The following is a 17948-nucleotide window of genomic DNA, read 5'->3' as shown; positions in this document are numbered from 1 at the left end:
TAAAATTAAACGAAACATGATAAATGAAAGTGAAAGACCTAGTCCGTTTGGCAGTGTATGTTCACAGGTTACGATTCTCGGTCATGCATGTACCCATGGGGCATCCGCCCATTGAGCCAAGGCTCTCATGTTTTCGGGCCAAGGCCCCATGTTTATGGACAGGGGTCCATCGTGGAAGACGTTCCACCATGTCATACTTGCCACGGCTAGCATGTGCACCCTAAAGTTATGAATGAATTAAATAAAGGACTTTATAAAATGTTTTACATTATTCTATTCTCCCTGTGTTATTAAATAAAATGAATTGAAATGAATTTACGTTGCTAGGATAGTCGTTACTGAGTCTTCGGCTCACCGTTTTGTTTTCTGTTTTAGGTACCGCGGGGAACGATGGAAACGATTAGTGGCGAGGAAATTCACAATAATAATGTTCACTTAGTTTATGCTTGATGTTTTAATAGTTTAATTAAAGACTTTTAGTAAGTTATGTACTTTTATTTTGGTGTATAAAAAGGACTATTATATTATTTTGGGAGTTCTAATGGAATGTGATTGATGGTTGCCTTGTAATTCCCAAGAGGGAGTTACGGCGGGTAATGTCCCGACCGAATTAGGTTAATTCCGCTGCTAATTATGCTTTAGTAATTGAATTAGAGGTCGGGGCGTTACAGGTAGTCCCTCAGGGTTTCTCCATTCTTTTGCGTGATCGCCATTAGTTCCCCTGATGTTTTCTTTCTTTGTTGTCGACTGATGGACCGGAGCATGAACTCTGCCTCCAACTGCCGGTAATTGTATATTGATCCCTTTGGTAAGCCTTTGTACCAGCCGGACGCTACTCCCAGGAGCGTAGATGCGAACACTTTGCACCATATGGCGTCGGAGTCTGTATACAGCATCATATGCTGCCCGAACATTGTGCAGTGAACCTCTGGGTCGGTTGATCCGTCGTTCTTGCAGAGCGGGAATTTTACTTTTTCCATCGGTTCTTCCAGGATTTCCAAGCACAGGGGTGAGTTTGTTGGTTGAATGGTATATCGGCGTGGCGCGTACCTCTGGGGTGCCTCTCTTGCTTCCTCCATGACCATGCTTTCAGGCTGGCTGCGCAGGGCGACCATCTGGTGCCTACTGGGGTGGGGCTCGGGTTGTTCTGTTTCATGTCCTCCGAATAGGTTTCTTACGGGCAATATCTTCCTCTTTTCGCCGACTGGGATTTCCGTTGCCTGACTAACTACCACTAGAGGAAAAAACCTCAAGTGCGGGCTCACTTTAAGGGGTTTAGTGCGGGCTTTTACATGTGCAGCACATGGCCTGCCCGCACTTGATGTTTTTCAAGTGCTGCCAAAATATTGGCAGCACTTGATGTTTCAAGTGCTGCCAATTTAGAAAATGAGCCCGCACTTGACATATTTTGTGCTGCCAATTTAGAAAATGAGCCCGCACTTGACATATTTGGTGCTGCCAATTTTGAAAATGAGCCCGCACTTGACATATTTGGTGCTGCCAATATTGAAAATGAGCCCGCACTTGACATATTTGGTGCTGCCAAATTTGAAAATGAGCCCGCACTTGACATAAAAAGGGGCAGCACATGCATAAAAATGAGCCGTACTTGGCCTATAAATAAGCCGCACGTGATCTAGATTTGTTGTATAACCGATTTCCCTGCTACATATTACAATTGGACCACGCTACTGATTAACCTCCATACGTCATATAACAACTATCCAATTATATAGATAATTAAAATAAATAGTATATAATTGTAAATATAAAAGTCGTTCACATTACAATTATATGAAAAACTAGCATCCATAATTTAAGATTCAGTACAAGAAAATATCAAAGACAATCACTACTAATGAAGTTTGCCAACATTTCTCGAACTTCATCTATCTCCTCAAATGTGAAAAGCCGCTCCCTCGTATTATTGAATACCTTTAAAATATCAACAATCAAAAAATATATATACACTTTAGTTGTATTATAAATATTGAATCGCACAAAAAATTAAGACTTAATTTGTTCATAACAAAGAAATAATGAACCATATAATAATAAAAATGGCTAATTTCGGTCCCAACTTTCAACTAATGAAATTAAATGAGTATTTTAAAGTCTTTCCATGTTTAATACACTTAGTTTTATGTTTCAAAGACGCATTCTCACCCATTTTGGTGAAGTTATGCACATTTAAGCCTCGTTAGTTCATTATCAATAACATTTTGACTAAAATGGCTAATTTCGGTCTCAACTTTCAACTAATGAACTTAATTGAGAATTATAAAGTCTTTCCATGTTTAATACACTTAGTTTTATGTTTCAAAGACTCATTCTCACCCATTTTGGTGATGTTATGCACATTTAAGCCTCGTTAGTTCATTATCGGTCACATTTTGACTAAAATGGCTAATTTCGGTCCCAACTTTCAACTAATGAACTTAAATGAGTATTTTAAAGTCTTTCCATGTTTAATACACTTAGTTTTATGTTTAAAAGAATCATTCTCACCATTTTGGTTAAGTTATGCACATTTAAGCTTCGTTAGTTCATTATCGGTCACGTTTTGACTAAAATGACTAATTTCGGTTCTAACTTTCAACTAATGAACTTAAATGAGTATTTTAAAGTCTTTAAATGTTTAATACACTTATTTTTATGTTTCAAAGACTCATTCTCACCATTTTGGTGAAGTTATGCACATTTAAGCTTCGTTAGTTCATTATCGGTCACGTTTTGACTAAAATGGCTGATTTCGGTCCTAACTTTCAACTAATGAACTTAAATGAGTATTTTAAAGTATTTCCATGTTTAATACACTTAGTGTTATGTTTCAAAGACTCATTCTCACCCATTTTGGTAAAGTTACGCACATTTAAGCCTCGTTAGTACATTATCGGTCACATTTTGACTAAAATGGCTTATTTCGGTCCCAACTTTCAACTAATGAACTTCAATAAATATTTTAAACCCTTTACAAGTTTAATACACTTAAGTTTATGTTTTAAAGACTCTTTATCACCTATTTTGGTAGAGTTATGCACATTTAAGACTCGTTTGATGATTATAGGTCACATTTTGACTAAATTGCTTTTTTTATGTCACAACTTTTAACTAGTGAACCTAAATAATTATTTTAAACCCTTTACATGTTTAATATAGGGGTGTTTTTTTCTATTACCTTCCTTTTTCACCTTTTCTTAATATGTGTGCCAAAATAAAGTGCGTCAACTAAAAAAATAAAATATTAGTTGCTAAACAAGGTTATATCTTTATAAAATAAATATACAGTTAAAGTATTCCTTTCTAATATCCTACTCAAAGTTCTTGTCATTGTCATTTCCATCTCCTTATGTAAGTTTCATTAATAAGCTGATTAAGTTTGCATTTATAAGCTGATTCAAAGCATAAATGATGGGAAGGTAACAAACCTCAGCAGCCGCAACAGCAGCAGCACGAGCAGCATCTGCAACTGCAAGAGCAGCTTGTTCTTTCTTCTTCAGACAACGGAACGTTCCCATCTTCCTCTAACTTGTTACCTGGTCCACCGTTTGAAACTTGTGATGCTGATGATCGAGCATCTATTTTTGAGCCAAACCCAGTTTCCAGTTTCACTTGCTTTACAGCTAGCTTCTTTGAGCTCGGATTGACCTTATTTCCAGCTGCAGAATGCTGCACATGTATATGCTGAATTTGTCATGTGTCTCAATAACTTCAAGCCACCATTAGTAGTATACTGGCATCATAGTGGTCGTAGGTTTTGTATTTGTTTTTCTTCCTAATTTCAAGCTCGATAGTGCGGTCATCACCGCTTGCGCTGTGGCCAACTGTTCTTCTGAGAACTGACTAGTGAGCTCCGACGACATTTGGGTAAGGTTCCTTGTTGGGCTTTCAGGTTCTGCGCGCCTCGAAGTCGTCATCCTCCATCGTGTATCCCAGGAATTGAAGGGGTGTTTCGTTATCTTTGTTGCTTACTGCCGTCTGGGTTTTGCTGACAACCGACTGGCTTCCTGGGTGGGGGTTGGGTTGGTTTTCGACGGGTGTTATAACCGGTTCTCCTGCTAACTGTATGGGCTTTATGGGTGGTGTTGTTATTTTTGCCGCTTGTATGCTTTGTGGGGTTGCTTTCGAGGTGTGTTTTTTACTTTTCTTATACGAATCCGGCTGTGTACTTTCCATTTCTCTTGCTGATGTTTACTGGATTGGGGTTTTTTTTTTTGTAGCTGTAGGTTTGATTTGTAGGTAGGGGTTCCCCTCTTTCTAGCGCCAATTATTCCGGTATCGGACTTGGAACAGGAAAGGGTTGACTTGATTCTGATACTTGAAGCTGACTGTACCCCCTGAACAAAGTAACGGTTAACTAGCTTCGGGGGTGATCCGAGAATTACCCCTTCGATGCTTAAGCCAGATTATGCTGATAGCTCTGTAATAAATGCTTATAAGAATGATTGGGTGGAATTGCGTACCTTTGGAATTGATGGGGGTCCATATTTATAGACGGGTTGCTTGTACGGAGGACCCGGGTTATTACCCTTTGGTCCCAGATCCTCCCTTTAATATCCGAGAGCTATGTGTTGACAATGAAAGGCTGACTGCGTGTGGTATACCTCAGATACCGACTGCAGTCTTGGTCTCTCTTTGCATGCTTATTATGCATCCTTAAGAACTGTTATAGGATGTCCTACCGGCATGCCGGTAGGGCTTCCCGTACAGGTTTTCGGGCACTTACTAGTGTTTGTTGTTGTTGATCTAATGATGATGATGATTGTGATGATATGGGAAGATGATACGAGGAAGATGAGGAAACAACTTCTTCTTTGATAATCTTCAGTTTTGATTTTTGGGTTACTGATTTGTGGGGAATTGGGATTCAATAATTTACTCCATAATAGTGAGTTGGTGATTGTTGGCTCGTTAAAAAAAATTAGACAGAACTATGTTGCTGATTTGTACGGTATGGTGGGAATTACTTTAAAATTTGGTGTATATTAGGAATTTTGTTATCTTTAAGTAATATCTACGGAAATCGCTAGAGAAAAACACAATTTTATATTTTAAGGGTGCGTTCTATTCACCTGATTTTCACTTATTTTTTCTGAACTTATCTTATCTGAACTTATCTGAACTTAACTGAACTAATCTGAACTTATTAAAACTTATCAAAATTATTTTAGTTATAAGTTTTACTTGGTCAACCCTTATTTTTCCTGAATTGAACTTATCTGAACTTATTTTTCCAGAAATAAGTGGAAATAAGATGAACAGAACAGGGCCTAAGTCTTCTTCTATTAAAAGGCCGAAAGAATGAAGCTTTCGCGTAAATTTTTTTGGACAATTTTGTCCTTCCCTTGTTCTAGAAAAAATAAATAAAAAAAATAAAAGCTTTATTAGTTTGAAGCCAAATGTTACTTTTGTCACACGTGTCTTGGCTGTTGGGTTTCTTAGAAGACGCTTAGTTTTCTTCATTTGCTCAAACAATCGCTCTAAATTTTCTCCAAGTAAAACCCCATGGCCTCGATCATTTTTAGTCTTTCCTGCTCCATTTGTCTGGAACCTTTCACCGACAATGGCGTAGATCTTGGGCTAAGCTTCAATGCGGTCATGAACTCCAGCTGGTTATGTGTTTTCTAAATTAGGGTTGGTGTTGATGCATGATTGATGATTGGAGAACAAAATTGGGTTGTTGGGAAATGATGATCGCGTTTTCGAAATTATTGTAGGAGGAGAGTTATGAGTTTGGGTTTGAAGTAAAACCAAATAGATTAGTATTCTGCATTGCGAAGATTACCCGCCAAATATTTTTTTCTCATGAAAAAATCGTACATGCATGAGTTGATTTGTTGTACTTTTCCCCAATTTTGTGTTTGATACTTTGATTGATTGGCATCCAAATCGCTTGATTTTAACAGTTTTATGATTTCCCCCCAATACCAACAACTTCTCTGAAGATTTCAACACCGACGAAGAAGCTGATTCGATCCCAATATCGTTCAGGATAACACGATGCTATTTAGGAGGAGGTAAAACCGTAGAAGGAGACAATCTTTACAATGACAACTTTCTTAGTAATCTCTTTTATTTATTATTCCTATTTTATTTAGTTTACATTTTGAGGGGAACAAAATGTAAGAGAAAGAAAGAAGACAAAAAACTTACCAAAAAAGGAAGGAAAATAGTAAAAGAAAGTATTAATTCATATTTCAATACTAAAAACATGAAACACAACTCAGATTAATGAACTAATCAATTTTATAAATAAAACTCAAATTGATCATATAATTCAAAATGATTAAACTGGTAATCGATTTTGATGTGATTATAAAAGTTAAACTTAAAAATCACAATTGATAAAAAAAAAATTCAAAATTGTATAAGAAAGTAATAAAGAAATTTAGATGAGAAATGGAAATATACCCTGAACATAAAGACGGTGATGAAGCCACAAAAATTAACAGAGAGTCTTGGGGGAACATCACGAGGAGCTGTTGAATGGCTTTGCCACCTATGGCGCCGACAAAGCAGAGGACAACATCAAACGTGTTGCCACCACCTTCGCCTTCCTTCCCCCATTGCGATTCATGGATCCAGAAATACGAATCGAACAATATAAACATAATCCAGAAACATTAAAACAATAAAATCATGTTTAAATGAATAAAATCAGGAAACCATCACAAGCAACAAAATAAGAACAGAAAAGAAAAATATGAATTAACCAACAAACCTTTAAAAAATACAATCAAACCAAAGAAGAACAAAAGATCAAAATCAAAAATAATGGAAGAACAACATACTACCTCCAAAGTAAAAATCCAAAATAACATACGACCACCAAAAAGCGGGATAGAGCACGAAAACAGAAAAAAGCGCTTCCATTAGAAAGTAAACCCATCATTTCTAGAAATATGGGAAAGAAACCTAAATTTTTGGGCTGAATAAGTTCCACAATTTACAGAGATCTACAAACAAAAACCATGAAATTAAAGAGAATATACAATAATTAAACTATTATGTGCTAAAAGGATTATAATTAGAGAAAGAAAGATGACGGATTACCCATTTTTGTTGCGGGGACGACGACGAATTAGAAACCCTAAAACCCTAGATATAAATGGATCAATGAGGACTTCTCATTTTTGTTTGGTGATTTCTTCATCGCCGAGTTGCTGCTCCAGCTCTACAATAATTGCAGTGGACTTTTGGAAGGTAGGGGGATGACCGGTGAGAGTTCAAGAAAAAAAGAAGTAGTTTAGGAAAGAGAATAGGAAAGCAGGCAAAAGGAGGAGGATCGAAGAAAGGAGGAATGCGGCTGGCATTTTGTTTAGACACGCGTTAGCTTCATAAGGGATGGGTAAATTGGTATTTACACTGTACGTAAGGAAGAAGACAAAAGAAAACTAAGAAGGAAAATGGGAGCTAAATGGTATTTTCACTGTTGTATCAATAGTGCTCCATAGAGCTAGTCCTTGCATTTTAAAGGGTATAGGAATAGATTAACATAGATTAACATAGATATCTGATTGGATATAATTTACCCGAAAGGACAACTTTGTCCCTGATGTAGTGATTCACGGCAGTACGTTGGTTTTGGGTTGGTCGGTAAATTCCAAAACAAAAAGGGTGAGAAACTGAAAAAAGTTACTCCTAAAACACAAAGACTGGGAAGAGGGTTAACTCCGTACTTGCGGAACAACAAGAACCCTAGTTCGTTTATTTTCCCCCTTTCTTGTTCCCGCAATCCTCAGCATATTGTGTTCGCTACATCCTTCACTGCAATCTTCTTCGTACTTAACTAGGTAATATCTCTTTCTCTCTCCTTTCAATCCGACCTTCAATTTGCTCCTAATTTTATACTCCCTTTTTTTGGACTTTCGGGTTCTTTGTTCTATCAGTTTATTAAAAGGTGTTATGGTTTGAAATAGTTTAATATTTTAATGTGATTAATTTTCATTAATCAATTTGATTGAGGTGTGGCATTATCTTTTTGTTTTGGAATTGAGCTCAGCATTGTTTTCAATATTTTGAAAGAGGTTTAATTTTTATTACCGTGTCCTTCTTTTTGGTGTTTATAAAATTATTTTATGGATTATGAATTCTCATATGCTATCAATTGATGTTTTTTGTTCGACTGCAGGGTGTATCAGGAAAATGTCGGAATACCAGGACGATCCTGAGACAAATGGTTCGTCGCCTCAGCCTCAAGAAAATGATCATGGTGGCCTAGATGAAAACAACTCCAAATCTCGGGTATATAAGTTTGAACACATTATGAATTATCTCTACCGGATTTCTGTTTCTTGTCCATTTAATGAGTAAAGTGTTAGATGAAGCTGGTAAGTATCTGTTAGGGGGTTTGGTTCGCGGGTTTTAGGTATGGGTTAGAATGGTCTAAACTCTAAACCCATACCATGTGTTTCAAACCCATACCTCAAACCCCCCAAGGTATAGGGTTTGGAAACCTAGGGGGAGGTGGGTTTGGCTCATACCTTACTCCAGGTGTCAAATAAAAGGAAAAAATCCATCCCCAAACTGAACCAAACACATGGTATTAAGAATCAAGTTCTAAACCCATACCACCTAGATATCATTCCTTATTTCAACCCATACCGGTGTGCGAACCAAACGCCCCCTTACAAACACTGGTTAATTATTGAAAGCTTGGTCACACTAGTCTGAAATTAATCAGAATATTAGGTCACAATGCTTTCTTAGACCGTGTCCTTTGAATGTTGCACCTTTTAGCAATATTCCCTCTAAGTGTGACCGTGATAATTAAATTCTGATGGTGGTAGTATATGTTGCGTCACTTGTGTCGCAGGGGTACTGTTTATTTATGTGCTAATAGTGATGTTCTTGGACAGCATGGTTCTCGTGATTATGAGAGGGGCTCTTCAAAAAGTAGAGAAAGGGACCGTGAGAAGGTACGAGATCGAGACAGGGATAGAGACAAGGATAGGGACAAGGAAAGGGATAGGGACAGGGAACGGGAAAGAGACAAAGACAGGACTCGTGATCGCGATCGTGATCGTGATAGAGATCGTCATAGAGATCGGCATAGGGATAGGAGTGATAGAGGTGATCGCCACAAAGATAGAGAGGCTGATGATGATTATCATAAAAGTCGAGATCGTGACAGGTAACTAAAATCTTCCTTTATTTTCTGCTGCTCATCTTCCCCCCTTTCGTGTAATATCTTTCAGCAATCTTGGGTACTTATTGAATGACATTATGCAGCAATTTAATTGTTTTTCTAATGGCTATGGATAACTGGATAAGGCACCTATCTTTTCTTATCTTACATGAGAATGAATATGGATTTGTTAAATGTGCAAATTTATGTTTAATTTAAATTTGTGTTTGGGTAGATATCCTTCTCCATTGTTGGGTTGTTGGCTGTGATTTGCTGACTTGATTTCGTTCCTTAAATAGCTCATGATACTTACTTAATACTCCCTCCGTTTCTTTTTGTTCTTTTTCGTTTTCCTTTTTGGGTGTTTCAAAATGTTCTTTACTTTTCCTTTTATATTATCACATAAATCCTTTAATATTCTATGAAAATTTGTGTCAATTGATTATTTTAACCAATTAAATTTGATAAAAATAATCCAACCTTTGGCCGCTCTTCTATTAACAGTACGACAAATCGATTAATCCTAAATAATCCAACGTTTAAGACAAGTCTTCTAATAACAGGTCAAGTGACTGGTAACCTGCTGCGACTGGTCAACTAGTCCATGTTGACTTTTTTCCTCCTAAACTATTTCAATTACAGGTTAAGCATGACATGTGTCGTTTTCTAATTGGTCTATCTTATTTAATTATTTTAATTATATAAAAAAAATCTCCACCCCTCCACCGGAGTTTTCTACACCCCGCCACCAGAGTTTTCTCCACCCCTCCACCAGAGTTTTCTCTCTCCTCGATCTCCACCACCAACCACTCCACCAGAGTTTTCCCTCTTCTCTTCTCCGCCTCTACATAACTGATAACTGTCCCCCACCAGAGTACATGACTGCTACGAACATCACACTGCTGAGCATAAGAAACTCGTGGGTATTCATCGACCCTGAAGAATCGAACATCATAATTTGCTTGAAAAACTTCCTTCTGAATCCAACATGTGCCCACCAGTAGTATATCCTCAAGTCAACTAACATTCGAGCAGGCCTAGTCCTTGAGTATGTTCCTTTCTGTGACTTCCATGTCGCAAGCTTCTTCTGGGATGGAAAAACAGTAATCTTTCCAGTTGCGCACTTGCAGATACCTTACATCCACTCAAAACATCAATATACAACTCATGAGGATCCCAATTTTCAAGAGCTTCCTGATCTAATGATTCAGATTCAGGACAATGATATAAACCACTCATGTTGTTTGGATCTCTACTCCAATTTCCCTCATAGTAGCATCCGTTATCTCACTTACAAATACCCTCTCCTTTAGGTAAAGAATCAAACCAATATCCTTCAAAGCAATTTCCATTTGCCCAAACCATCACTCCAGGACCTGAAATCACCCCATGTCTTCATTCATTGACTTTACCCAAAAATTCTAGAGCTCCAAAATCTGACAATTTAATCAAAATCGGCAGCAAAATTATAGTGCAAATTTGTCATGAACTACACAATTAGAAATCCCCACCAACAATGATATCAAATCCCATTCCAATTAGAACAATGTTCGATCAAATTAAAATCAAAATTTATGCTTAAATAAATTAAGCATTTGAAAATTCTAACAATTTGATGTCCAATTCGAATCACAAATCAACACCAAGAAAAAGTACCTAAAGCAATTAGCACAGGGAGGAAGGGGGAGAAAGAACGAGACATTGGGGTTTTAATTGCAGGGGAGAGAGAAATAAATTGCAGGGGAGAGGGAGAAATAAACCGCAGGGAAGGGGAGTCAAAGGCAGGGAAGGGGGTTTTAATTGCAGGTAAAAATCCGCCACGTCACCAAGTTAACCTGATTTAGCAGGTAAAAATTTCACTTGACCTGTTATTAGAAGACTCGTCTTAAACGTTGAATTATTTAGGATTAATCAATTTGTCGTACTGTTAATAGAAGAGCGGACAAAAGTTGGATTATTTTTATCAAACTTTCCTTTAATTTTTCCCACTTTTCCATTGGGACATTAAATTTTTCTCATTTTCCCAATATCAGAATTTTGATGAAAGTAAAAACGTTATAAATAAATGTAATTTTCTTTGTTTAAATAAAAAAATAGAGGAATCTCAATGTATATTAATTAGTTGTCAATAAAAGTGTAAAAAGCCAAACGTAAAGAACAAAAAGAAACCGAGGGAGCATCATTTTTGATGAGTTGGTCGAAGGATATCACTGGGATTTGGTTTGTTTTGTGTTGTTGACTTTTGTTGATTAATGGGAATCCTGAACTTGTAGTTGAGGGTTTTTTAAGGGCCCTATCGTGGTATGGCTGCTTTGTCGGTACATGGTGGCTACTAAATTGTGATACAGAAGGTTGGCCACATGCTTATCATTTCAAACACTTTGCTATGTGTTATATGGCAGTGTTACATTGTGGATTATTGATATTGAGGGACATGTTTCACCAAAGGCCCATTAATCTGATGTAACAGAAAAAAATCCTCCTGAGCTTATGCTCCTTGTTGTTGGTGCAAAATGATGTTGATTCCTGTTATTTGGCATATTATTTTTTTACTTCTGTTGATTGAAAGCAATTCTAAGTTGTTTTTGGTTATCATCAGAACCACATATGCCTAGGAAATCACACCTACATGAGTTCCGCTGCTTTAAAAAATAAATAAATTATGTATGATTATTTTTGGCTAGATGTATTGAATTATGGTCGTACTGTGATAGTCTCTGAAGGCTAAATTTCTTGGAAAAAGGAAATATAGTATGAATTTACGTCATCCTTCCTTTGCGCAGCATATAAATGATAATTTTTTTTAAAATTGTTTTCCTGCTTTTATCAGGACATCTCCTTGTTTAAGATGCTATACCTAGCTTCTTCTTTTTTCCTGTCAAACTATCTTCTCTTGCTTGTTTGATACCTCAATGATTGATCATTGCATGTTTAGGCGGAGAGATTCTGATCGTGATAGGGATGAAAAACACAGATCTCGTTCAAGGGCAAGATCTGAGCACAGATCAAGGTCTCGATCTCGTTCTCGCTCCAAAAGGTTGGTTAAGCTATAATTTCCCTGAGTTTCATTTCTCAATTTTTCTGTGCATGCTAATATGTCTGAACATGTTTGTTCTGATGCAAAGGTGTCATTATCAATTTTGGATGTTAAAAAAAAGTTAGTGATTGGATGGCATATTTTTTTGCAAATGCCTGATGCCTATTGTTAACATGCATGACATTTTTATGTACTCAGATTGTCAATAGATGCATTGGCTAATAAGTAAGGATAAAAATCCAGTCAAACCATTGGAAGTTAGGACTCTTAGGCATTGGCAACTGAATAACTGATGTAAAATTAATATGCCATTAAAATATCTTGATTTTAGTAGCCAACTCGTTTCATTCATGGATTGGAAATTTTAGAGGAATATGTTACGAATAGAAACAATTGTGTTATGTCTATACTGATGCCCAAAAGAGCATGTGTTTGGTGTCCCTTGTCTCGTAGACCATATGCTCATCAAGAGCCGGAACTAGAAGTCAGCATACCTAGTTCAGTCTTGTGTGAGAAATTAATTTTCTATGGAGATGAAAGATTCACTATTCTTTGACCTTGGTCTATAAGGGACTAGAATGGGCCTCTTGTTAGTGTGAAGTAGTAAATACTCCAATCTTCAAATTAAGGATCAATTGGAGTTTGGAAATTTATGTTTTACTGAAACGGATACAAATATGAATACAAAATGTGGGGTCTCAAAAGTGAACTCAAGCACGAATAAATATACTATGCGTTTTGTAATGTCAAAATATGAGACCAGATTTCCGATGAGGATTTAACCACGACGATCACTTTTTTATATTGTGTTTGATGATTTCCCCTTTTCCCTTGAATCTCCTTTATCCTCCTAAGCTATTGAGGGAAAAACGATGTCGTGATGTGCTTGAGACATTTCAATGAGTACTAAACATTTTGTTGTGTTTTATATTTGTCTGGTATGGGACATAATATGCCACTTACATGGAGGGTCTGTGCAACCGATGACTTGTTGCATGCAAATCTAGTGTGAGTCGGAAAAACTTTTGCAATACATCACTCTTGTTCATTGCTGTTTTATGGTTTTCTTAATGTGGTGGTTCTGGTCAACAATAATTAGGATGGGGTATGAGGCTGTCCTACTTATAATATTAATACCTTTGAGGCTTTTTTTTGTATGTCTCTTTTTACCTTGAGGTGCCTTAAGTTTTGTAATTTGTGAAGGTAGGAGCAGTTGCGCTTGTCTGTTTGAGCCGTTCAGATCATGTTGATATTTGAATTATCTGCTCTCCATATCATTGTCAGATGTAACTTAGTCGAACAAAAATTCTTCCTGCCTACCACTTGTCACAATGTGTTTATATATTTCATTAGTTTGCAAATTTACTTTTTACCATTTTTTTTTAGATGTTCAGATTCTCCCCTGCTGAGGCTGATTACATTGTGCACCCCTTTCCCACACTCTTACATTAGGTGGAATTTTGTGAATTAGGTTCCTTTTACCTTTCTGAAGATATTGCTCTACCACTATGATAGATGGTTTCTGCATATCAAACGATCAGACTAAATGTATAACCAAAAGTCCCCTCTTTCAGTATTTCAAACTAGTATTTCTTATGTTGTCAATCTTCATGGTCGTTTGTTTTATGTTTTGACAAGTGTTCATGACAGTTCCTTTGATTCTATGTACTCTAACTAATATTGGTACAGCAAAAGGATAAGCGGGTTTGACATGGCACCTCCTGCTTCTGCAATGTTAACTTCAGCTGCAGGTACATTTTCTGCCCCGGCTGATGATATCTTTTAGCTATCTCTTTTAACGTTGTTCCTCCGTGTCTATTTATTTTCCCTTCTCCCCCACGCCCCCCCTGCTCTTTTCTTGTCCCCAAAGGTTGGTCTTCCTGTACCGCATTATATTTTGTTAATCAAGCACCCGGTCTCAATTCAGCAAAGCATGTGTTACTTATACTATAGTTTTCTCCAGGTTGAATTTCTTAATTATTTTTTTTGGTTATTTACATGGTGAAATAATTCTGAAACTGAGAGATGTTTTTGGTTTGTTCTTGTGTTTGGTGTTTGTTTTTTCTGTGTCTTATTTTTTTTGCATAAGAAGGCAATGTTGGGTCTTTTGCCCCACTCTGCTGATTGGGCGTGAGCCGACTACTGTAGCTTATATATACAAGGAGGAATCAATGCACCAGTTCGTCTTCAATCGGCAACTATTGCCTGTTTTGGTAGTCTTGCAATTTCCTCCAGCGCTTGCATCTGTTTTATTTTACTCTCATCTCTTATAGTTAATGTGATGGCAATTACGAAGGAAACACCAGTAATTAGTGAGAGATACATTTCAGTTTCCATTTACAAGTGTACCCAATAAACTATACACTGAGAGTATTAAAAAAAAATTCTTTTTCTGTATTTGTTTTCTTATCATTGAACTAGGTTGTGCACTTGCTAATTGGTCATTTATGTGATTAGCCTTTACAAGTCAGATTCCTGGAGCAGCTCCAACAATCCCTGGAATGTTCCCAAATATGTTACAGCTGACTCCTGGACAGGTATTTCTTTGCCCCTGCATCCTCAATTGTGTTATGGGGCCAGATAAATCAAATTTAATTATGCAGTATTTGATGTTACTAACTTATTATTCTTATTGCATTCAGCCACTAGGACCTCTTCCTATTATGCCTATGCAAGCCATGACTCAGCAGGTTGCTGAGTTGATCTTTCTTTTATCTACATTCTCCTTTCCTTACCTCTTGATTTTTTATGAAGTAGATTTATTTTTGTTTGTTACTGCAGGCTACTCGACATGCTCGACGAGTATACGTTGGTGGACTTCCTCCTTCAGCTAATGAACAGGTTTTTCTAGTGACCTCATTGATGATTTCTGTGGGTTTGTTTTTAGTAGTCTTCTTGGGTAATGTTTACCCTAATCCTCGATCGTAATTGTGACATGTTCACTTCACATGTTAAAATAAATGAGGAAGTTAACTGCCTGCTGAGTAGTTAACTTTTTGGGATAAGGATTTATCGCAGAATAGTTGACTTTATTGGTTCTATTACTGTGAAGTTAATCTGGACTTTGTTTGAGCTTACCTGTCCTTAAGATTGAGAGATCTGTGCATCTACTTTCTTAATTTGGGTTTTACACAATGTCTTCCTCCTTTCTCTATTAGCATAATAATTTTCTTTTTTCACAATGACAGTTCTTTTTTTTTTGTTGTTGCTGTTGCTATGCTGCAGTGAATTTAAAATCTTCTTTTGTCTTTTTCGCAGTCTGTGGCGACCTTTTTTAGCCATGTTATGGCCGCAATTGGGGGAAATACTGCTGGACCAGGTATGTCAAGAAATTGCACTTCCATGAAAAAATAATTTTACCACATCCCATGTTATCTAAGTGCAAATATTTCTTTTCCCATGCTTAGGTGACGCTGTTGTGAATGTTTATATAAATCACGAAAAGAAGTTTGCTTTTGTTGAGATGAGGTCTGTGGAGGAAGCAAGCAATGCTATGGCCTTAGATGGTATCATATTTGAGGTATGTTACATTTTTCTTGTGTAGATGACATGACATTTAAATTACTGTCTTTTTTTGTTGTTTTCCTTTTGGGTTGAGTTGACTTAATATGGTTTTACTAATGTGCACTTGTGTAGGGTACACCTGTTAAGGTGAGAAGACCTAGTGACTACAATCCAAGCCTTGCTGCAACCCTTGGTCCCAGTCAGCCCAATCCAAATCTGAACTTGGCTGCTGTTGGACTAACACCTGGGTCAGCTGGTGGGCTCGAGGGCCCAGATCGTATTTTTGTTGGTGGGCTACCTTACTACTTAACTGAACCACAGATTCGGGAATTATTAGAATCTTTTGGGCCCCTTCGTGGTTTTGATCTCGTGAAGGACAGAGAAACTGGGAACTCAAAGGGCTATGCCTTTTGTGTTTACAATGATCCTTCGGTCACTGATGTAGCTTGTGCAGCTTTGAATGGAATTAAAATGGGTGATAAAACACTCACAGTAAGACGTGCTAATCAGGGAGCAGTCCAACCTAAGCCCGAGCAAGAGATTGTATTGCAGCATGCACAACAGCAGATTCTGTTGCAGGTATGCATTTATTTTTGTTCATTTCTTTCACTTGCATCAACCAGTGTATCATAGATTACTGACATTATTTGCAATTTTTCTTGAATGGCAGAAGCTCATGTTTCAACCTGGAGCACTCCCTACCAAGGTTGTTTGTTTAACCGAAGTGGTTACTGCGGACGATCTTAAAGACGATGACGAGTATCAAGATATAATGGTAGACATGAAAGAGGAGGGTGAAAAGTTTGGTGAGTTGCGTTTTCTCTATTGTTTTCACTACATTTTACGTTTGCTTTCTCTATTATTTTACTTATTAACAAAAGTAATCTCTTCTTGTTAGGCTCTCTGGTGAAGGTTGTCATCCCACGACCAGGACCAAATGGAGAACTTTTACCTGGAGTTGGAAAGGTTTTTTTCTTAACAAACTACCATCATTTGAAAAATAAAAACTTAATTGGATTTATAATTCTAATTTTATCCTTTTCAATGTATATATCAGGTGTTTCTAGAATATGCTGACACGGAGAGTTCCTCCAGAGCAAGGGCGGGAATGAATGGAAGGAAATTTGGCGGAAGCCAAGTGGTTGCGGTGTTTTATCCCGAACATAAATTTGAGGAGGGTGTCTATGATGGATAGAGGGGTTTATTGTAGGCAACGTAACGTAGGTGGATTTATTTACATTTGACCTTTGTAGTAGTATCGGAATGTCGATATCCAAATGCGAAATGTTTGTTACAAATAATACAATTTAACTGACTGTATTAGATTTATATTAGTGCTTGATTGTTTGAAATCTTGTTTGAGTTCCAGTAATTAAATCTTGTTTCCTAGAATTTTAATCGGCAGCCGTTGCAGTTTTGCACAATTAATTTTGTGGTGAGAGAATTGCATTACTTGTCCTAGCAAACAAGAGTTCCTTTCGTCATCCTAAAAATATTCCATCTCCCCCTCATATTCTGAAGTAGGCACATCCCATTTCTTTGCTTCAACAACAGAATATGTCAATTATATACTTGCACATCAAGCCATATCAAAACATTTGTTACACAATATTAAATACCGATTCAAACAAGTCACCAATTTTTATAAGAATTCTTTTAACACATGACATCTTACCCATATGGCCATATGTTGGTATGTTCCCAATTATAGATTACAAAGAACATTCCTATTGTATATTTGTTATGATCTAATCATTCTAACCAACGAATGAACGGTTGCGATTTGTTTGCAAGTCAACCATGTAGGATGTATGCCCTTTGTAGAAATGTAGATACTAACATACAACTTAACCAAAGAGTATAACTTTGACAAAAGTTTACTAGTTGACTATATATACCAATTATCCGTATTTGAAAACTAACTTGATAAATTTGTTTGAAAATTGGATTCAATGGAGTTTTGTAGAAATTTTAGTTGAGCTATGACAAAAACACTCTAAGAGAGGATCATTTTTTTATTCGGGAATTAAATTGAAATGAGAATACAAGTTATAAGTTATAACCTTAAAGTTGGGGTTCAATTCCTAATATAAACAAAATAAATCTCTTTAGGGTAGTTACATTTCCGCCTCCTATCATCTCAAATGTCTAGCCATTAATCCAAGTTGGGTGACCAAAAGAGAGGTTTCGGCCATGTAGGTCCCTTTAACATTTCTTACTTAATAACAAGACAAATTTGCCAAAAAAGACCTTTTATAACTCAAATTTTACGAAAAAGAA

General features: G+C 36.8%; 2 protein-coding genes across 4 annotated transcripts in view; one reads left to right on the top strand and one right to left on the bottom strand.

Annotated features, from left to right (window-relative positions):
• The window catches only part of LOC110800179 (uncharacterized), a 29501-nt gene extending 22188 nt beyond the window's left edge, over positions 1–7313 (bottom strand). The window contains exon 1 of one of the 2 annotated variants that reach the window (XM_022005471.2): positions 6412–7313. In XM_022005471.2, coding sequence (XP_021861163.2) covers positions 6412–6611 — 200 coding nt within the window. In that variant the 5' untranslated portion in view covers positions 6612–7313. The remainder of the gene's footprint in view (positions 1–6411) is intronic. The other variant, XM_022005472.2, reaches the window with a different exon arrangement.
• Positions 7314–7633: 320 nt separating this feature from the next.
• Positions 7634–17020, top strand: LOC110800178 (splicing factor U2af large subunit B-like). 2 transcript variants are annotated; one of them, XM_022005468.2, is made up of 14 exons: positions 7634–7793; positions 8132–8244; positions 8859–9133; positions 12063–12164; positions 13854–13915; positions 14622–14701; positions 14807–14854; positions 14946–15005; positions 15423–15483; positions 15572–15684; positions 15801–16247; positions 16339–16474; positions 16567–16634; positions 16726–17020. In XM_022005468.2, the coding sequence occupies exons 2-14, from the start codon at positions 8146–8148 to the stop codon at positions 16861–16863; spliced, it is 1689 nt and encodes a 562-aa protein (XP_021861160.1). In that variant the 5' UTR covers positions 7634–7793; positions 8132–8145; the 3' UTR covers positions 16864–17020. The 2 variants fall into 2 exon arrangements, with proteins under 2 accessions (XP_021861160.1, XP_021861161.1); XM_022005469.2 differs by lacking the exons at positions 7634–7793; positions 8132–8244; positions 8859–9133; positions 12063–12164; positions 13854–13915 and adding an exon at positions 14257–14377.
• Positions 17021–17948: the final 928 nt, after the last annotated feature.

Source organism: Spinacia oleracea, chromosome 4, assembly GCF_020520425.1.
Source record: "Spinacia oleracea cultivar Varoflay chromosome 4, BTI_SOV_V1, whole genome shotgun sequence".
Lineage (NCBI taxonomy): Eukaryota > Viridiplantae > Streptophyta > Magnoliopsida > Caryophyllales > Amaranthaceae > Spinacia > Spinacia oleracea.
Note: the sequence above shows the minus strand (reverse complement) of the source record. Positions and strands in the feature narration are given on the sequence as shown.